At 37.3% G+C, this 22,950-nt stretch overlaps 1 protein-coding gene across 3 annotated transcripts in view; it reads right to left on the reverse strand.

Annotated features, from left to right (window-relative positions):
- LOC107094958 (ALK tyrosine kinase receptor-like) overlaps positions 1 to 22,950 on the reverse strand; it is a 506,212-nt gene that overhangs the window by 59,614 nt on the left and 423,648 nt on the right. For all 3 annotated transcript variants that reach the window (XM_015390903.1, XM_015390895.1, XM_015390885.1), the window contains 3 exons: positions 19,613 to 19,785; positions 16,063 to 16,157; positions 4,848 to 4,967 (listed from right to left, as the gene is read on the reverse strand). In XM_015390903.1, the coding sequence (XP_015246389.1) occupies positions 4,848 to 4,967; positions 16,063 to 16,157; positions 19,613 to 19,785 (388 nt within the window). The remainder of the gene's footprint in view (positions 1 to 4,847; positions 4,968 to 16,062; positions 16,158 to 19,612; positions 19,786 to 22,950) is intronic.

Below are 22,950 nucleotides of genomic sequence, written 5' to 3' on the forward strand. Positions count from 1 at the left end.
CCACTCTTTCATCATCTCCTCAATGAGGTGGTCTCAAAAGTCGCAGTTACAACACACATAGGGCGCACCGCACCAAAGGGGGCACCGCACATTTTGAGGGAAAAAAAAGACGTTTAAGTGCGCCTTATAGTCGTGAAAATACGGTAAACATTTTGTAGAACCTAACTATCTCTCCACCTTGAAAACTGGGTCCTTTTGTTTTCGGCCTGACACATCTCAGAAATTTCAAAACTCAGGTAAGGTTATAACCCTCAAAAACATCATAGTTCCTTAAGGGGCCTTTCAGGAAAATGAATCACCAAAATCTGATGTAAAATACTGCAGAAATCTTGCAGGAAGGACCCAAAAATATGAATCTGAAGCTACACCATGCAGACAGTCTTTCTCCAATTTATTAGCCATGCCATTTAGGTATGCTACAACTGATAAAATGAAACTTTATCTGCCTCAATGTAGTAGCAGACTTCAAATTTTTAAACTGACAGAAGTTGAAGATTCACAAAACAAGCTATATATCTTGAAGCCTACGCCTACACAGGAGATGCTTTCTGACATACCAATAGGAACTTTGGCCTATTATTGATGGCAGAGAGAGGAAAATCAGAACTCCCTAAATGTTTTATTCTTTTAAGTAGAAAGTAGACGCTGCGGTTAGGAGATACTGACAGGCTATTATCAAACCAAAATTAGTATAAGTTTCTGTATCAAATCATACTAGAAATCAAATGTTCTTGCTGGAAAGCCTAACTATTCAGGTATAGGACTTGAATCCTTGTTTTATTGCCTTCTCACTAAAAATGTACTACCAATCAAAGTTTAAACACTTTATTATGTCGTGTTTGTAAGTGATGATTCAGGTACAAGTGCAGCAGAGCATAACAGTTGTGATAACAGAATTTCTGCTGCTAAAAAAGAAGAGAAATGCACCATAAATAGAAAAACAGAATAAATAGAAAGCCACGAATGAAGGTGAAGTCAGGGTGATGGGTAAGGAGGGGAGAAGGAGAAAAAAAAGTGGAGCAACACACCGAGATTAGAGGAAGATCTGACAGCGAGACAGGATGGTAGAGTAAGAAGGCAGTAATACAAGTGAACAGAGAGTCAATAAAAGCTTTTTACATGCCAGAGAAGAAAGGAAAATGTAGAAATGAAAGGCAACAAAATGTCCTCGTCCCAGATATTGGGGTGAAAGGGAGGGTGAGGGGAAATGGGAACGTTTGGTGGGGTTAATCACCCAACGTGTTGGAGGTTGGGGGGATGAGAGGCTTATTGGAGTGACAGAGTTGCTGAGCCAAAACTCTCATCAGGCCTGCTGTCTTGTCCTCCATGTGTCAAAGCATCAGGCTAAAGAAGGCGTCTGTCAAATGGTAACCGCTGAAGGCTGCCTGCTGAAGGGCCAACTTATAACTCCACTTTGACTTCCTTACCCCTCACTTAATATCTATGATAATCACAAGAGCAGTGGGACTGGAAGCTCCCATTTTCCTCTGAGGCCTGCTGGCCTTTCGCCCACCAATCATTATAACATGTGTAAACACAGTAAACCTCTTCTTTTCTCCAGTAATATCATAAGGCACTTGGATGTTTCCCTTGGAAGTAAGTCGCTCCCTTACCCTTGCAGCTACGTCAGGTGATAAACATTCCCTCAAACAGTTAATTCCTTTCTCCAGACTAAGGCAGACCCAAACAGTAAGGCACTAAATCAAATGATCCTGGAAATGTTAGCCAATTAGGCTGCAAAAAAACAAAAAGACAAGTCTCTCTTTGTGGTGATATAATTTTTTTCTCACTTATCTCCAAGTTTAAAAGGGAGTGCTAAACCTTTTTAAGTTTGGTTTTGTTTTTTTAAACCTCTAAATCAAATATTTCCATTTTAGAGCTTTTTAATTTGATAACTTCTTTCATCTGTGGCTCTTGTGAAACTTTTGCGGCTTCATTTGAGTTCAGTGGTGCCAACTTTAATTCAGCAAACAGCATTAAAATAGTACAAAGAAACCCTTTTCATGCCAGATAAGATGTTAGAGTAGAGTAGACACACAACTAACAGCAACAGGCTTTCTGATGAAAAAAAAAAACAAGACAGCGATGAGTAATTTCAGAACTTTTCCAACTTAAATGTGACTTCTAACCTGTAGCGGAAAATAGAAAATAAAATAAATGTGGTTGCATAAATGACTTTGACCTTTTCAATTTATGACAGCACTACATTTTATGAAGCCTTGTCTTGGTAGGAGAGGCTCACTCTTTTTTGCAAACACAAACTCTTTTAGACAGTGAGGGTGTCGCTGGTACAGATTCAGGTTTTTATGAAATTTTGTTTTCAATTTTAATACTTGTTTTTGTTCTTTAACACTTTAAAAAGGAGGTTTCTCATCATCTTTAGTTTTTTTTTTTTTTTTTTTTTTTAACAAAAACCTGTTTCTAGACAACATTAGCTTACATGAAGAGAAATAATCGAATTGAAGGCCCAATCAGATCAAAAATGTTTCATGTCAGATTGAAGATTCTAATCCGATTCGGTCCGATCAGAAAGAAATTTTATACTGAAAGAGAAGGTAGGCTTTTTTCATTCCGATTAGCATTCATGTGTACGCCATTTCACATTAGTGTGATGATTTTTTCACCCTTCATTTCAGAAAGTATCATTCTTAAATCATTTAATCTGATCGAACGCGGGTATACACATATGATCAGATCATTTTATTGAGTTTCTATTTAACTAAGGTTTAGATGGGGTCAGGAAATTTTGCGCATGTAAAGGTTCAAATGACTGGTATAACATATAAATACAGTATATATGGGTATATTTCACCCTGAAGAGACACTTAAATGAAAACTGCAATTAGGAAAGTATTATTCAATTTACTTATACAAGTAACATTATCATATTCTGTTAAAATGTTTCTATGTAAGGAAAACCAGCTGATTGCAAGGACACATTGACTCTCTGCAAACCCTCACACTGAGCATGCATGTAGTGACAGTGGAGAGGAAACCTCCCTTTTAACAGAAAGAAACCTCCAGCAGAATCAGACTCAGTATGCGTGGCCATCTGCTGAGGCTGACTGAAGTTAAAGGAGACAGAAACAGATAAAGACATAAACGAAATAAGTTATTTGGCGCATGGGCCCTGGCAGAAGACTTTGATGCTGTGATCAACATACCATTGTATGAGTAGCTTAGAAAAGGTTAAAGTAGTTTTCCCCCTGGGGCCCAGACACTGGTGGTGGAATGAGCCAGTGGATGAGTGGGAGGAGTGGGGGGGGAGGTGGGTGAAAGTTTGCTTGTGGGCGTGAGAGACAACTTGGGCCAGGAGCTAAATGAAGGGGATTTTGAAAGATGATTGGCTTCACAGGCGGTTCAGGGGAAGCTGATAAGAGTCTTCCAGATTGAATTTTAGCTTAAGCTTCATATGTATATATGAACTATATATAAACTAAATAACACCCTCCTTTGGAGAAAAACTACCCCCCCCCACCCCAAAAAAAAAAATAAAAAAAAAAAATAAATCAATCTGTATTTATTTTAACTATCACCAAGTCAAGGAAAAAACATTTTTAACCCTAAATATTAATTTTCTTTTTTTTTTTTATTCCTGATGTTCTAAGTTAGGGGTGAACTAGCATGGATACCCACATTATGAACCTTTGGCAGATGCCCTAACTGTCTTCTTATAGACAAAAACTATGAATTTCAAATAATTTTGAAAAGGGCCTGTAAGTCCCAACAAACCTGATAAGAAAATTTGCTTGTCTAAACTTTTTGTTAATGTCTTTCACCTTTGCAGTCAGTTAAACTCTCAGCGAAAGGTTTCACAGCAGCCTTTAAAAAAAAAAAAAATCAAACCTCCTGCTTTAACAGATGTAGTCGCACTGGTGATGATTTGACTATTTTAAAGCTTTTGATTAATGGCACCTTGAAACTATCTCTCCTCCCATATCTGATTGAGGCAGCAAAATAAAAGATTTTCTTTCCACATATATTTTGTTAATAATGAAATACTAATACTAAATAATCTCGCCCAGAACTTTTTCATAATTATGGCTTACTTGGTTTTAACTTTGAACATGTTCTGTACCTGCTTATAGGAACAATAGGTACATCCTTGTGTTCCTTAAGTTGTCTCTTGTGCAGCTCAATGTAGGTATTAGATGTAATGTTTGCTCTTTGGTCGGCAAACATGACAAGGAATATTAGCTGCTAGTAATGTGGATAGTAATGTTAACCTATGCATGGATAATTGGAGGGTTAGAAACCCTTCCTGACAAATGCAATCAACCGGAGACAAACTCTAAAAGAGGAATAATCTGATAACTTTTGGAGTAGAATTTTCTAGAAGTTCAAAATGTACTTTAAATACTTTAAAGCTTCCTCCTGGGGAAAAATATTTCCAAGAACATTTCATGGTAAAGCCACTGACTTGAAGCTTAAAATCTAAAACATAAACATCTGCTTGTCTTTAGTCTTTTGAAGTAGGGAATTTACAAAGTGCAGGAAGAGAAGATGTCAAGTCAGTGCAAGTGGATCCAATGAAATCTTCTGGAGACAAATTGGAAGATTTTACACATCAAAACTATCAGTCTATTTCATTTAATGCCGAAGATCTCTGCAACACTTTCATGGCTGTCCAACACAGAGCACACCAGTAGGGGGCACACTTACTTTTTTGCTGCCACACATTAACACCAAACCCAGCAGGATAACCTGATTTGTGGCTCATTATAGTATGTGAGGGTGAGTGTGTGGGAGAGGGCAAAACAGCAGTTAGAGACAAAAAAAAACACCAAATGTTTTCTTCTCACTCACTAACACCAAAATATGATTGGTTCACAGAAACACACACTTACTGTCAACAATTGTGTCATGGTTCATAGGAGGGCTTTTGATGGAAGGCAAAGGAGTCTTGTCGGTAGGTCTTAATGGGAGCTGAGTTATACTGGTGGCCACCGGTGGAAACTCCCCATTGGCTGCAATTGGGAAAAAAAAACAGAGAAAATGAGTAAAGACTGCAGAGTGTGAGTTTGTGTACCAGCAGGGGTCATTCTACAGTTCATGCATCCTCTGGACATACAGGAGTCGTGAGATTCATATAACTGTATACATCTCTCCACCATCTTTCCCCTCGTTATCTAGCAGCAGATGATTGAGGCAAAATTCAGACCGGGGGATTTTCAACAATCCATCAAACCCGTAACGTCACAGCTTTCCCAGGGCTGAGATCATACATTCTAACCCAGAATTAAGGCTTGCAGAGAAAACATTGCCTGTTTGTCCAAAAAGGGGAAAGATCAAAGATCTCCCCATAAAACCCTTGGCCTGCTTCTTAGATTTTGGTAGAGGGTAAAAATGGAGGTTGATCATTTTATTTATTGCAACAACTTAACAGTATTAGATCATCTGCCATCACATCTGCTAAGAGACTATTTCAGCATATTTTTTACTGTTTTTTGACACAAGATCATCTTTGAGGTCAGACACTGGTGTTGAAAGCCTAGTCTAAGCATCTGATCTGATGCATTTCAAAGATATTCATTGTGGTTATCACCAAGGCTCTATAGGCGAGTCGGGTTTATTTTGCCTCTAAGTATGTGCACTTCTACACTGTTATTTTTTTAAATTGCTCTTCATACAGTAAAATAATAACAAGAGTCAAAGGTTTAATTAATCTTCTGAAATATTAATCAGATGAAAACAGAAAAAACATCATGAAGGCTCGATGGATTTCTTCTTAAAATATATAAACAGCCCTTTTTCTAAAAAAGCCCAGAGGAGTCCCCCCCCCCCTTATTTATCTTATTATGCAATTCAAACACAATGATAGGCCCCCCAATTAAAAGATGACTTTCTTCTGGATCTGACTGAGATACGCCTCTGAGGAGACTCTACCCTCCCTTCTAAAGCCATTCTGGTACCACTAGGGATTGATCATGCTGTTAAAGTATTTGTAGTGTCTTTTTCAGGAGTGATAGCATGATGGAGGTTATCACAAGTTGTGATAAAGAAAATAAATGAGCTGAAAGGAGAATCTCTTGATTTATTGCTCCATCTAATTTTCTATGCCCTACATATTGCTCCTACACAGGATCATGACCTGGATAGAAGCAGCTGAAATGAGCTTCCTCTGAATATTGGAATCAGACTGATGGATCAGGCCAGGAGCTCAAAGTAAAGTCTCTACGTCTCTATGTAAGAGTCAGCTGAGAAAAATAGACGCAAAAAGATAGGAGAAAATTCCTATTCAAAGGTCTTACATGCAAGACATTTTGGAATCTGCAACAACTTAAGAAATCTGAAAAGAAATTCATCATGATGAGGAGCAAGATCTTTTTCTTTGGTAGCTGAAGCAAGAACAAGAAAGTCATCTTTGCAACTGAAGCGCTGCTGTGGGTGATGCCGACTGTCGGGCGTTGGATACAGATGTCACCTTTGCTTAATTGAGGTCAAGATGTTAAAAATCCAACTCATGCTCAATTTGCTTTTCCCATGTCTCCTCTGGTACATCACAGTCCCTCTAGTGTGCAGGTTGGTGCTGCCACAACACTTTTCACAACACATTCAGTGCCAGCTCTACAGATATGGTTCAATCCCTGGAAACTGCACTTGTTTTTAACACTTTGCTGAAGTGTCAGTCTCAGAAACTGGGGATTCAAAAAACCCTGTTTAAAATCAATCAAATAAATCAAACCCTGATTAAATCAATCAGACAGATATCCATGGGGCAGTATTAGAAAAAATAGCCCCTGACCGCTGAATAATAATATTAACAGTAAAAGCTGAAAAAGCTCTAATCTGCAAAATTGGACTGCTGCAAATGTCCTTGTATTCAACAAAGCTTGCAAATTCCAGCCAACAATTCATTTTTGAACAATTCATAAAATTATTATTAGTAAGCCGTTTCTGATTGCCCTTTATGCAAAAGCAATCCATGATTACCCTGTAAAGGACGCCATCCCCTAAAGTCTTTGAACAGCGGATCAAATAAAATCTGACTCAGTGTTGCATCACTTTGAGTGACTCTCCAGTGCTTGTTCATTATTTTGTTTAATCATTTCTACCTCGGTACAGAGCAAGGTCTGTTCTCAGAGTTTTCCGTCTTTGCAATACTGGTCCTGTCCTGGCATTTAATCATACTGCCTGGAAGGGTCTTTCCTTCCACAGTTTTAGCTTCAGATTTTCTCTCCCGATCACAGATTCTGCCCAAATTTTCCTGCTGACCAAAATCTATAGTTTCTTTAAGTTTTGTTTATCCATCATAAACTTTTGTTTCTTTGTAAGAATAGGTATTAACGCTTAGTCAGAATAGGTTTTATTGACGGCTACAAACAAGTTGAAATCAAGACAATCCTTTTTTTTCTTTTTCTACACAGTAAATAATGCAGAAAGATATATTTTGATTGTTTCAGCCACATTCAGACTGTCAGAAATATTCAGCCTATAAATGGATATACTGCTGTGCTTGGAGCAAACAAAAACAATAAACTGTAAATGATGCTTAATATTCATATGACCTACATATTAAGGTCTATTCCTACCCTGTATGAGGATTTATCCGTGGAGAGGCCAATTACATGGTTTCTGAAGTAAATTTGCATTTTATAAAAAAAAAAAAAAAGCACAGAGGGTTTGGAGTTGTCTTACACAGCATAACATCAGGCTGGCTGTTCATACTGCAACTCTATGTTACTCCCAATGGAGACGCCCTGTTTGGTGGAAGAGCAAAATAAATACTATTTTGAAATTTATGTTGGGTACTTTTCTTTTTTACACCATAAATATTTCAGGAGTAGCTAGTTGCAGATTTACTTTCTACCTTATAATCTGTGATGAGCAAATGCTACTTCTGAGATGCTGGAAAAGATTTACAGGAGCTCTGCATCAAGCTCAAATCTAAGCATGGGTTTCTTAATTGCGATGAGCCGACGTTTTGCCCACAATGTGTCATTTGCCTCCTTGGTGAGAACAAATCAGGCTTGCTTTTTTTTCCATCTTCCATCATCACACCAGCGTCGGGGGGGAAAACAAGACTTTTCATCTTAATCTCTGTAATCATTTTAGCACAACAGCACTCCCGCACTTCTATCCAGTATCCCCCGTCACCTTAGGCAGAAGTCTACCCATTTGTGACAATATGGCAGGGGGCCTCCCTGAGCAGCAGAAGCTGCAGAAAGCTTCTGTGTGTGTGTGTCAGAGTTGGATGTGGTCAAACCAAACCTGAACAATTTTAAGTACACCAAACTATTCAACTTCAAAACCCAACCGGCTAAAACTTTGGCTCTTTCTCTGGGCAACATTTGACTTTAAAGGGTTGTTCCAAATATAATGCATATTTGAAAGGATTGACTTAGTTCTCTCATGACACTCTCCTCTGGCAAAGAAAAAAAAAAGGGAAATTTAGTATCATCTGTTTGATGAAATCAGCTGTGTTTTTTTTTTTTTTTACAGAATATGGCAGCCAGAAAATCAATATCTCATTCTCTTGCTATGTTATCCACACAAAAAATATGATTGCTTAAGACACTGCTGCACAGGAGCATTGATACAGATAAGAATACCATGCAGCATGTGAGTGATTGCAGTGGCTGTTTGCACAGGGGGAGGACGCCATGCAGACATACATATCCTTCTGTAACTAAGACCCACAGATGTGTTATTTCTTGACAATGGCTTCACCAACTTTTTAAATCTTCAACAGAATTGCTAATAAAGTTGCCTGCGTTGTTATTCTGGACATGGAAACCCAACGCAGCATTGGTATGCAGCTGCAGCAGGAACAAGAGCTTGTTTGGGTCCACCACAGAGCTGCTTGATCCATAGGGCAGGGCATCAGCGGCCCTGACTGTCGCTGTTCATTAGTGTCGTACCATAAGCTACCTGAGGCGCCCTAGCCACCATACCTAAAAAATATCTAAAGTATGAGACAGATCTGCAAGATTTACTCAGTTTATCTTTGTCTAACACTAAATATGAACTGTTAATCAAACAAATAAGGGTAACAAAACAGCAGGAATAACAAATCCATAAACGAGTCCTATGCTTATTATTCTTAAGCTTTTTATCGCTGTCAAAATGAAACCTTTTTATCCAGATATATAGTGTAGTATAAAAACCAACATAAATCTTTGCTAGAGTATACACTGTTGGAATCCATCCAATTACTGAACCCAACTCGAAAAGGGCTGGTTTTGTGGCTTTAGAATAAAATGTTGACTATGAAAGAGATTGCCTCACCTAAACTAAAAACTTCATGGGAAGGTTTGAATATGACTATACTGGATGAAACTGGAAAGGATTAGATGGTCTCTTCAACACTAAACTGATACATTTTAAGAAACATGGGAGCACTTTCTTGATTCATTTCAAAACACACAATAATGCTCCAGATGAATTATGCTAATTCCTTTTATGAAAGTGTTCCATTTCTGTCAGGGATAGGATGTAGTGCATGGACCTACTGTACAGTGAGCTGGGTGAGCTAAATGGGTTTACTTTGTAGGGGTTTGTTTTTTGTAAATTTTTTTATGTCTGTGTTGGATAACAATGTTTATAAAGGAATGAATAACTCTAATACAATGTTTTTTAAATCTCTTTTAATGCTTTTAGGAAAAATGTTTATGCCATCAACAAGTACCCATGAATCTAATATATATATTTCTCTAGATTTTCTCAGCCTTGAGCTTCTTTTCCGAACATACAGCTTTACGATCAATCGGAAGCAGTTCCACGCAAACACTTAGAACCAGTTTATCTGATACATCTGACGAAATTGTTGATATAATTTTTTTTTTAAATAAAGCATTTTAAATGCCACGATAATCATATTTAATGAATTTTAATGCCAACTAAGGTCTTAATTTAAATAATAATAATTAAATGACTTTTAATTATTTTTAATGCCCCGCGGAAACTCTGGATGAAAACTTCTTTGTGTTTACAAGCTGTATGCATAAAAGGAAAAAACTCGATAAAAAGACTGATTAAAAAACCCCCAAGATAATTTCATAAAGTCAGCTTGGTTCTTTAAGACTAAGCAGAATACATTTAGAACCATTATTGCATAAAGTTTATACAGAACTTTTAGGTCCTTACCCCTACCTCTGTTGCCTCTTCACCTGTGACTTCACTTAGTATTGCTTTACTCCATCCCAATAGTTTTCAAACATTTTCGTTAGTGCTTTTTTAATACCAATGACTATTCCTGAGCAGGGATGAAGAAAATAAAGGAAAATTTTCATGTGGAGTAGAGCTGCACCAAGTCTATATTAATATATTTTTTGAAAATAACTTTGAATCATCAATCTACACCAAGCATATGAAAAGTTGGTGTTCCGCAACATTTGTTACAGACTATATTACTGTCTTCATGACATTAGAGTCTGCTGATGTTGCATCAATTTAAATAAAATAAACTACTCACAGTTGATAATGCACTTAAAAATTTAAACATCAACCCTTGACATGCAAAATTATAGATAGTTGGTATTGTGACAATCATTTAGCAAATGAAAATGGCTGCTCTCATTGATCCTATAATAAAAAAAGATCAAGGTAAGAATTTATAAATGAGAACTCATAAAAGAGAACAGAAAAGTCAAACATAAATTCTTCTGTCTGGTAACTGATGGCTGACCTTTTGTCCACTGTTCATAAAGACCATGTAAAGTTCACCACAGTCTAACTTAAAGACGCAAAAAAGCATAAAAGTCGCCTATGTCAAGTACAGACTTTGCTTAGAGATAAACTCATCTCCACTCTTAATGTATGGTGGTGTTAATACATACTAACTGTTAAAGGAGAATTCCGGTTTTTAACACTTTTAGCCCATTTTCTGTAGTGTCCAGGATGAAATCGAATGATCGACACCAAAATTTTGACAATTGGTCCTGTCTCTGCTTTTTGGCTCATTCAGAATCCACCCCTGGCCGCTTCAGAACGGCTTCCCTAGTGCATGTCCGATAATGTCCTTAAAACAACCTTACACGTTCTTTTTTTAAAATATGCTACTCACCGGGTCGTCAGCGCTGTTCAATGACGTTCCAAAAAAAGTTTCGTAAAGAAAAAACGTTCCTGTAGTGTTTTATTTAGCATTTTGTAAATCCCATTGAGTTCTGTTGGAATAGTCAATATTCCCCTGCCACCGGAAACGGAAATGGGGCCTGTTTACACAGTTGTAGTCTTTTCGCTTCACTCTGTGTACTCCGACGTAGAGGTGCTAACGTCTCTGTTAAACACTTTAAAAAACTCTGAAAATGGAATACGAAAGGTGGATTCTTGATTCTCGACGTCAGATTTACAAAATGCTAAATGTGGCATTGGTGTCGATCATTCGATTTCATCCTGGACACTACAGAAAATGGGCTAAAAGTGTTAAAAACCGGAATTCTCCTTTAAGGTGATAGTAGGGAACTAATTAACCTTACATTGGGTTATGGCCCCAGGTATGAAAAAAACACTTTAATTAGCCCCACAAGTCTTTACTGCGGCTGCACTGAGGGTTTGAATGTCTGCACTTACTAATTTTCTCAGTGACAGCAATTTTGCAGGTAATTCAGAGAAGAAAGACTGTGTTTTGTTTTCTCATTTTAAGTACAGGATGCAATGGACATGATAAAAACAGAAGTGCTGATGTGTCACAGTTAGCACAACCTGAAGTAAAAAATGAATTTCAATTTCAGGTTCTTTGATTTAGCTAAATGGTGATATGTCCAAATATCTCTTAGTTATGTGAAATTGTTGCAACAAACTTTGTTCAAATTTTCAGCTGCTAAAAATGGCTGTACAACATTACACAAATTAGTCTGAATCTGCAATCATCTCTTTTAAATCTCTATTCCCTATTGTTCAGTCCAAAATTGGTCAGTCCAGTAAGTGCTGTGGAATAAACCTTTTTTTATTGCTTTAGTAAATGCTGATCATAAAGATAGCCTAAAAGGTATAGAGGACGATCATTTATTTCTGGGTGGATCATCTAAGTAAGTGGTGCTCCTAATTGTCAATCATTCTGGTGATATGTTTACGTAAGGCCGTCCTGTGAACTCGTCCCCAGTTAGCTATCGTTTTCTGCCCATGCGCACCTTGCAGGCATATATCTGTAGTGAGCTTACATATATCTGTAGTTTCAGACAGTCATTAAAGATCACCTTTCTCACCACTGTTCTTTAAAAATTACTGAGGCTTGTGAGAGAAAACGTGTCTACACGTGTATGAGAAGAAGAGAAAGGCCTCCAAAAAGCCAGATATGCTTTGCACAGAGAGCTCTCCTTGCAAAACATTATAGGGGTCGCTGTTACAGCGGCCTGCTGTCGCCAAAGGCTTTCACTACCCGACAGTGGCGACTAATAATAATGATGGTGCAGGCACTGCACGGTGGAGGAGGAGTTACGTGACCAACAGGGAGCATAAAGCAGAGAGCATCTGTCCAAACGGTAAGTTAACTGAGTTTACTTTAAAGTTCACTAATGTATTCCCCGCTCTATATAGTGATTGAGAGCTTTAAGGGTTAAGGATGATGTTAGGACACAGTAAGCTTGTATGACCTACGAGAACAGAAACTTTCAAAAAGAGTGTGCACGCATAGAAATGCACTCGTGCATGCTATCACACACGTTTAATAGGCATTCCCTATATTTAATAGATGTCTTTTAAAAAAATTCACAAATATTCTCCACAGTACTATGATGTATAGATTCTAGCTTACAAAAAACAACAACAAAAAACAACCCTAACCCTATATCTTAAGTAAATTCAAACTTCTTTTCAAACTATAGTTGTTTTACCTCTATAAAGCTTTGTTCCAGTGGATTAAATGATAGCACACATTATCAAAAGAAGAATGAACTTCCTGCGCTGTCTAACGCAATAAACTAATTTCATGATGCCGGATGAAAATAAAATGCTAAAACTGACAGCCAGGTTCAACACCTGAAGGGCAACAGATGCATCACTGTGATTTTCACAACCATATATTACATCCCAGCACAGAGATGTGTAGAGTAACAGCCACGGATGGCTGATCCTCTGCATAATATGTTCCCGGTATGTTTTTCCACCAAAACACATTACAGGGCTATGTCACTCAGTGCAGAGATCCATCATGTTCATCAGTCACAGTAATCACTCTTGGAAATTACGTCCTTTAGAGAGCCTGCATCTCACGCCGGCTGTTTCGGACATATAGGCAATAAAAGGCGACTGCGTCAAGTGCGGTTGCTGGTAATTGATACAAGCTGTGAGATGAAGAACTTTCTATATGAAAAAGAGTGAAACAGGAACAGATGATCCCTCACAGGCCTGACATTCCAGCCATGCTGCGGAGGCCATAAAACACAAATTGGTACCTGAATATTTCCTTGAGAATGTCATGGGTTTAAATAAAAATGTCCTTGGCCCACTAAGGCTGGGTGATGAAGGATGATGATGACCCCCCTTCTCTGTTAGTTGGTCACGTCACCTTCAGCTGATTAACCATGTTGACATTATGCCTCCACTAATTAATCACAAACTTTATCTGTAAGCTGATGTTAGATATGAAAACTGGTATCTAGATAAGTGCCAAACACCAAACTGTTTTTGGCACAACAAGGCTCAACATCCAGATAAGATCAGCGTAATAATTAACCTACAAGCATCAGATGATGTATGGGTATGAGCCTGCCATGTCCCTGCCCTTCAGAGAATAATACTTCACCACTGTTCCATCTGAGCACAGCTCTGTCTGTTAGAGTTATATTCGGCGCCGGAGATGTTTGAGTCATTACTATTCCCATCACAGTTCAAACAGGTTCCTTCAGATAGGCAGAGATGAGGGGAAGCTCTGAACTCCTAACCTTTCATTCCCATTCTTACAGGGCTGTCATCGCTCTCATGTTTTCATACCAATAAACCGCCTCGGTTATAACACAAAAATATCTGGAGAGGTGACTCGAGGCTTGACCTTTCTAAGCTAGCAGTAAAACAGTAGAACATAAACCCTCATCAATCAGCCAGAAACAGCTCTGACATTTTAAAACCACGTCAGATGTTCTTAGAGAAAGCGCTTTTAAAGGAATATTTTCGTGTCTTGTTTCTATAAAGATTTGCCAATCTGTGTAAAGCCAAGTTTGCAAAAGGCTTTGGCAGAGAAATGCTTTAGAAATACTGTCAGCTTTAGTAAAACAGACTGTGAATGGCCTTGGCTCACGGTGGATAGTCACAGGCACTAAAACTGAAGAATATGAGCTAAAAAAGGTGATCTAGATATATTCATTTTTAATAATGTTTTACATTGCTTTAATATATGATCAAAATGCTGAAGCAATGAGTTACAAACTCTTCAAAACCAACGGTTATACAGTGTAAGAAGTAGTCATTTGTAAACACACCTCGCATTGCCTTAAAAATGTCAGACATTGTTGTAGGGAAATTGTAGGTGACTTTTTATTTACATTATCTTAGTGTTTGAGGGTTACAGATGGTTCTTGTAGTTTGGGCTTTGACTCAGTCATCAGTGACTAATTCCTCCTATTTTTAACCATTCTGTTAAGGATTTGTTTGATATTTCATCACCAAGTTTATTCAGCTATTAGAAAAAGGGCAATTTTTTTTTTTTTTTTTACCCTAGTCCATGTTTGCTCAAAGACTACACGGTATCAAAATCCAGTGGATGCAAATCTTCACTCCACCACCACCGTGCTTTACAGTTGGTATGAGCTGTTTTATTGTTGATGTGCTCTATTTGGTTTTGACCAACCATATTCCAAGCTTTACAAGCAATCATCTCTTCTTTATAGTCTAATCTCTAATCTTTGTTTAAAGGAAGATACCAGAAGTCTTTTTTTGCATTCAGAAGTAACCTCGTAAAGCAAACATGTTCTTTTATTAAGATTTGAGATAATATATTTTTACAGTGCCGACTTGGTCAAATAGGTCAAACTCTGTTTCCATGTTTTCTTAAGTTCTGGGCCATTGCAACATCGTCACCCATCAAGCTTCACCTTTTTCGTAAAATCTCTCCAAAAGAAACATTTTACAGCAGTCATTTGGTCCATTTAGATAAAAGGGTGCAAAGCTAAGAGAAGAAAAAACTTCTAGCTACTGTTCAAACCATCATATTCTGGTTCATTTTCTTGATATTTCTGTTATTTAAATAAAAAATAATTTTCTCTGCAAATTATTATTTTTTTTTTTAACCATTCCAACAGTATTGCTTTTCCTAAAGTAAATTTACAGGGAGCATTGGAATCTATTGTGATTTATTTCTAAAAGGGTCACTCCAGTAAGATGCCTGTGCAAATTCTCAGTCATATGGGAGATGGCGACCACATAGTACATGCATAAGTCAGAGATGTTTACTAGGTTTTTCCAAAGATGTTTAGACCCTTATCCATCCGTCTTTGTCAGCTCTGGCGGCTCCCACTTCAGTAACCCTTAGTTGGAGCGCTGCTGTCTTTAAGCACATAGAGGACCATCCTCCAAGGTACATAACACGTTAGAGTTAACCTGATTGAACAAAAGTCTTGTTGCCTTCAAATTAAGCCTGTTTGTGACTCCGTGAGGATGGACTGTCTTCACCTGACAATCCTTCCCAGACTGATGTGTAACAAATGTTGTGCTGAGTTCATTGCTGATGTCTTTAAGCCTTGCACATAAACCTCCAACACCAGACAAGCAGATGTACAGCTCTTATAGAGGCTACTTCCTAGTGCTTTTTAAAAAATTTTTTTTTTTTTTATCGTAAACCTGCTTATGCATCTCCACTTATTTCTAAGGGGAGAAATATTTGAGGTTATATTTAAATTGAGTTCTCCTGTTGTTTTGATTAGCATTTTGTCGAGGAAATGATAAAACAAGAGCGTGTGTTGCTATAATGCTGGGGTTCGTTTGCCATACCCTGAACAAAATGGTGTCCTTTATATTATTCCTGATAAAACTTTTAAATTAAAAGCTTAAATCAAACGTTAATAAGATTATTATCTACCAGTCATTTCTGACTTAGAAAGCCAACAAATCAAGAACTGTCAAAGCATTTCTTCAAGAGCCAGGCAATGAAAACTAGACTGGAAAAAAGAAGATTCTTCTAATACTCACATGCCAGGAAACAGTCCATGCTGAAAGAGATGTTGTCGATGGAGCTGGCTGAACCGGGTCCAGCTCCATCTTCTGCACTGAACTGGAGCCAAAACCTGAGAAGAGAGAAAAGAAAAATATTATCTAACAACCAAAACAACTATCAAAAGGTTGGAAAGCCCCTAGATGGACAACGTGTCTTAGGTGATACCTGGATGTAGACAGAATGCTATCTGTCTTCTCATTTTTTATTTACAACTTAATCATTTATTTTTTAAATTCACATATAAACTCTGATGAATTTCAAAGTGACCCTATTATTGGCATTACAATACAGATAGATGCACTTCTTTAGACTTCAGTTTAAAGTTATAAAGTATTTAACATTTTCAATCCTGAAGAGTTTATATTACCAAATTAGGTTTTTTAATCTTTTTTATTAGTCATAACCTGGTATTTTAGAAATACAATATTCTATTATTTTCTTTAAATTCATGTTTATTCCTTTTTTAGGGGACAAACTATATAAATAGAGCTCATCCTGACCCCTTTTTAAACCTATTTTTTCTCATGTGGGTACCCACGAAAATTTGAATTACTGTACTGTATGTGTATTCATATTTACGTGCTCTGTCTTCATTACATGATAGTATTTATTACATCATAGTGGATGTTTGTGTCACAGGTTATTAAACTCTTGAGTGATGGGAGCCGACAGCACCATGATGCCATCATCAACAAAACGTGAAGGTAGAAAAAACTGCACAGCTATTAACAGCAGCTGTTTGCAAAGCAATGCTGCTGCTGTCTAGTGGGAACCCTGGTGATGACGTAAAAGTCAGATAAAACAAGACATGACATCAGATGCTACTGGATACATATCAGATTTAGAACCAACTATGAAAGTGGCTCAAATCACATATATTGGAGGGTGAAAAGAACAAAATAGGGATGCTCATTTTGCTGTGAAAAATTCAGATATGATTCACATTAGTATTGCACAGATATCGATACCAGTATCGGGCGGGGCCCCGATCCAGCACTAAAATGGTGGTGTCGGTATCGGCGAGTACCAACAAATAGGGCACCAATACCCTTTTGAGAGCCAAAGGTTTATTCAACTATTGTCAACCATTTCAGGTAGGCAATAAAAAGGTCTACTGGATTCACTTTGTATTAGTCTTTTTCCTGCTTCACAATGGTAGGCAGCAGCTTGCCATGATGGCAATTATTTTACATCTAAGTAGTATGCAGTTCTTCATACATATACACACACATCAATTTCAAACAGATGGTATCGGTATGGTATCAGTATCGACCAAAGCTGCACAGCCAGAGATCGGTTATCGGTATCGGGGCCAAAAAATGGCATTGGCACAACACTAATTCACATATAGGCAAAAGACGTGATGGGTGGCATTTCTTGCAGTTGACTGTAGCCTAAGAATCAGACATGTGTTTAGCTGCCAGAATGAACGCCACTGGGTTAGGAGACCTTCTGTCCTTATAATAATAATAAAAAAATCTGGTTTAAATAGGGTTATGTTTAGGGTTAGATTAGCTAAAGCATTTCTAATTATGGCACATAACAAATTTCAAAAGGAAGTTGTGGACATTTAGTCATTTGGTTCTGTAAAACCCCTCTGGATCATTCTGGTTGCCTGTTTTAGGGAAGGAGCAGCTGTTAATGGATTTGGTCTATGGGTTCTAGCCAGCTACAAAGGCTACTCAGCTGACTGATTCACGGAGTGAAGTGGGAGAAGACATCCTAACGGAAGCTGTAGCTGCTAGAATAACCTCAACATAAGCTTTAAACGATTTTCTAAAACACTATTCTGAATAATATAAATTAGGTTTAAACATTTATGGATAAGATAGATGAAGTGTTCCTGCACTAGTTAAGAATCCAAACAGAACATCAGAAAAAAGCACAGTGAAATTAATGAAAATGAAGACTAGTCAATATTTCAATATTTTATTTCATTAAATGCTTTTGTGTATCAGAGGCTCTAGTTTGTCAGACAGAGAAGCATTACTGCAGCACTGTCTGTAATCCCCCGTGGAATATGTGGAAACCAAAACTAACAACTTGTTACCAAAGCTTTTTTTTATTGTAAGGTTCATGCTAACCTCTGCACACCTCTGAAAGGCTGTACATAATTCACTGACTGTCTTAAAGAGACATTTTGAGTTGCATCCAATTCAGTTCTGGAGAGATCCAATGCAAGAAACCACTAAAACCCCTGTGCCAGATAAGCCACATAGCAGCGCTGCTATGACGCTGAGAAGTGAAGCTTCAGGACCAAGGCCTGTCAACTTAGAGGTGACAAAACAAGATCAGGACCTCAAACTGTGCTTACTGTATTCTTCCGAGTCTGTTCCAACCGAGATACTAATGAACCTACATTTCTAGCATTCTTTCTCTCAGACATTTTCCCTTAAAGGTCTGATTTATTTCTTTCACAACTGAAGACCAAAGACCTTTCTTCAATCTCTTGAAAGAGAAAAAGAACATCAAGAATAAAAAAAAAATCTTTTTAGCTTGATTATTAAAATATTGAATTATATTTAATAATAAAATAAAATGTTGTTCTTAGAGTTTCCCCTTAATCTAAGCATTAGAGATGTAGGATTACTGTTAGAGTCCAAATACTTTTTTGTTTGTGTTTTACTCAATAAAATCAAGAATTAGAATGATTAGTGAGAAATATAACGTTTGATCAACTTGCCAATATTTTGACTGCTAATATTAATAATTGTTTGGATAGATGTCCAGATTCTATAAAGAGTGCTCAGTGAAGAGGAAAAAAGATGGATTATTTTTTAATGCTGTTAACATCTTAGTTGATAGCAGTTTAATACCAAAATTGTTAGATTCAGCAGACCAGCTGCTGATTCTTGACTTTTATCTACACTTTAGGCAGCATTTCTGTTTCTATTTAAGCTTCTACAAAGGTCACTGAGCAAAGTCTTGGAGGCTCACCCACTGCTTATGGACATGACATTCAAATCAAAAGCACAAGCACAGCTGACTACATAACCCAGGAATCAAAAATTAATCACTCTCCGAGGAGCAGGATTATTCAAGCTTGAAAGAAAGCCTCAGTTAAGAAAACAAAGATGAAATGCCCTTTTCAGTGGGGCCTCTATGTTTTATCTTTCTCTTATTTTGGAAGGAATCAAGGCCATAGTTAATTGTAAGGCAAACAGAGTTAGATTCTATTCACTTTGTCACAGACAAGTTTAAATAATAGAGGGGATAGGATATTTTTTACATTTGTAGTCACTGGAAAGTTCATTATGGAGGCCCCAATGGGATTTATTAGTTTTTCTGGAGTTGACGGGAAGCGATTCCAGAAAAAAAAGAAAGGACATTTCACCAGCAGGTGTATAAGGAAGTGGTAAATATTTTTGTCACTGTGTCAGACGCTTGTTTGAATGAGATTTAGATGACTTATCTGCTCCTAAGCATTTAAAGTGAAGCTGACAGTTTGACGCCTGCAGACAATCTAAACACACTGCTTTGTTGCAATCACAACTGTCTGTCATGAGGTGAAACAGGTGAGCGTACCAGTCTGCCAGCCCGTAAAGAGGAAGTGTGATGAGCCTCCAGCCTCTTTCGGATCGGGGCTCGCTGGCTGAGTGCCACAGCCTGCGCTGCTCGTCTGGGCCTGTGGTGTTCTCCACTATCCACAGGGATAATGAATCCCTCTGTGAGCCTCCAGAGCAGAACCAGAACCTCACCTGTAGAAGAGAAGGAACAGTTTGCAGCTCAGTTTGGGTTTTTCAGAAATTTCCCCAAACACTGGATGTCTCATAGATTACAGTCAATTACAATGTTTTCATTGCACAAAAACACTCCTTCATCTCAGGTTTTATTTTTTCTCTAAATTTATTTTAAAAAAATACACAAAAAACATATTACACACAATTATTTAATAACCAAAGGGAGGGACAAAATGTATGATTAAACCAATTACCTCCCCTAAATTACCGGTATTAAGACCAAACATGAGCACCAAGACATTTTTTACTCTTCTTTCTAATGTTACTTTAGTTTGTTTATAACTGAAAAAAATAATTTTTTTGCACAGATGAAAGAGGCACTGTATTTTTCTAATCTTGAGGCTAGTAAAACCCCTGTGCTTATAGTTAATATAAAACCTTTCAAATAGTTTGTTATACAAGAGGAGGCTTTCTTCTTGCAACCTAAAAGCCATGCTTATTTAGTCTTTTTATTTGAAAAATCAATACTGAAACTTAGGTGAGCAGAGGCAGAGAAGTTGGGAAACTGAAATTTCCCTCTCCTCAGATACACTCTATTAGGGGGCACATTATTCCTAGCTTGAAGGGACATATAGTCCCTCTAACAAGTTCTGGTTTCGCCTTTATGTCTTCTCCTCATCATATGCCCGAACTCCCTCGGCTGACTCCATGCAGTGGTGCAGCGAACCTCAAACTTTGTGAGGAAGAATGAGCTCATCCTTGTTGTTAATGATGAGTCCAGTCTACAGCCTTATCTGCTATCTTTTTCTTGCAGTCATGACTCATACATCCCAGGACAATATGGGAACCTCATGTTTGCACTTTATATGTGTTCAGATCATGACCTTAGGCCTGCACTGCAGCGGTCTGAGGCAGAGTGTAGTGGGACTGGGATGGGAATGAGTTATTTGGAAGAGTTTAGGTCTCTTATGTTTTGTTTTTTTTATGTATTGCATGGATTGATTTGGACACTGCTGTACTAAAATAGAAACTTCCCTGATATGTCATGGCAACAAATAATTAACGAATAAACGTCTCAGTTTACAAGTTATATCTATGCTCTAACCGTCACTTTGAATTCTGTTGTAAATATCTATGTCTGTCATTCTTTATGTGGGATAATAGCTTCAGATAGTTTAAGAATTCCCTTTGAAAATAGGTTAGTATGTAAAAAAAAATGCACATGAAAATACATCTGGCTTTAACTTTGTTTAAGTAATGTTTGGAATTTGCTGTATATTTTTTATTTACTTGGGGTTCAATGTAAGTAATGTTATGACCCTATAAAGATAATATAAAACTTTATACAAAGAATCAAAGTAAAAGTAGCTATAAGTTATGTAATTTTATAAAGAGCCTTATCATTTTAGTGAAATCTAAGTTGTTTTTCTTATTTTATGAGCACCTTAGGATGTAAGAGAGCTCCTAAAATGGAAAAATGCAGAGTTTTGTGAAGAACTTAGAGTGTCTGACGCAGAGAGGATACCAGCAACGGAGAGAGCTGATTGGCTGAGCCACAACTTGAATAGGTCATAAATAAGGTCAAACTTCCTTAAAAATACTACAATTATGAATATTTAGATAAAGGGGAGATACATTTAATCATCTGGACAGGTTAAATATGCACCTCTGGTAAAATAATATTAGGATAATAATAAAAAAATATATAATATTGAATAATCATAACGTCAAACAAAAGAAAAAAAACTATGTCATACAGAAGAAGGCCCTGTATTAGTCTAACAGGATTAAATGTGCTCAATGAGAAACATTTAAATAAAATGGGAAAGAAGAGCTGAGATTTGCTGCTTTAAATCATCTTAATCATTTTAATATAAACAGTCATTAAGAGATTCTCTTGTGATGGCAACTCCTCTCCAGCCTTTGGATGCTGCAGGTAGCGTTTCTCACTTTCCAGGCTGGTGCACAAAAGCAGAGAAACCGATGCATCGGAAATTTACCTTAAAGTCCATGTCTTCACACCTTTATTCCATTTACCTGCCAACATTCCTCTATTCTCTAAGAGCTGTGTGTGCAGAAGTGTTGCTCCTCTTTCCAGAATTGCCAAACAGAAGTGTCTTAAATAAGCAGGCAATAACAGCACAATGCTGACTGATGAGTCTAAATCACTAACAAATAGATGAGATAGTAAAATGACTAACAATGCGGGTAACCAAACAATTCAAAATAATCATAAGGATGTGAATAAAGGACAACCTCATTTTGGTACGCATCATCATTAAGTGACTAATTTCTTAATCCATTACTAAAATCTATATCGGTTAATATCTCTTCATTGGTTATTAGCAACACCTTGGTGGGTTTTTTGTACCAACCAATCACAGCTCCTAGAAGATAGCATTACTCTTAGGAATGGGGTCAAGCACACATCCTAAGTGAGGAATTTCTGTGAGGGCTTTAAGTCTATTTAAAGCTAGAATTCATTAGCAGGAATGTTTAGGCTTTGATAGGAGCTCTGTGAGAAGAATTCAAATATTTTTCCAAATTTGGGACCAGCTCATTTTTCCTTGCGTATTAAAGTTTAGTAGTAAAAGAAGGTTTAGTTTCTTTTTCACATTTATCTAAGTAAATGGGATGAATCTAAAGCTACAATAAGATTACAGGATTCCCTTCCACACATGGAGGGCCTTTTACTGGTTAAATAAAGGTGAAATGAAACGTATTAATCAAAGCTCACTGTACAGTACAAATATTTCTAACATCAACACATTCAACCTGGATTTTTAAGTGGATTTTCTTATCACTGGGAAAATGCACCACTTAGCATTATCAAAAAAAAATAGCTTTGGCCAAATTGAGTCTAAACTAATTTAGGAATAAATTAACAAATTTTTTCACAGGACTTAAACTCTGAAAGTTACATTTCAAGCCTGTTCCTATTTTTCTCTCAGATCCAGGAAAATATTTTTATTTCACTTTTTAATTAGAACAGACTGCCTTAAGCCTGCTTAGTAAAATCACTTCTTTCAGGCTAAGTTTTTGCATTTCACTTGTCGATAGTGATGCATTGTGATGACATGAAGGTAAGAGCTCTGCCATAGCATGGCAATTTAGACAGCGTATGCCCGACCTACCAGAGTCTTCTGAAAAGCGACAGTGGCGTTGGATGTAGGAGTTTGCCCT

Source organism: Cyprinodon variegatus, unplaced genomic scaffold, assembly GCF_000732505.1.
Source record: "Cyprinodon variegatus isolate N-32 unplaced genomic scaffold, C_variegatus-1.0 Scaffold21, whole genome shotgun sequence".
In the NCBI taxonomy this organism is placed as follows: domain Eukaryota; kingdom Metazoa; phylum Chordata; class Actinopteri; order Cyprinodontiformes; family Cyprinodontidae; genus Cyprinodon; species Cyprinodon variegatus.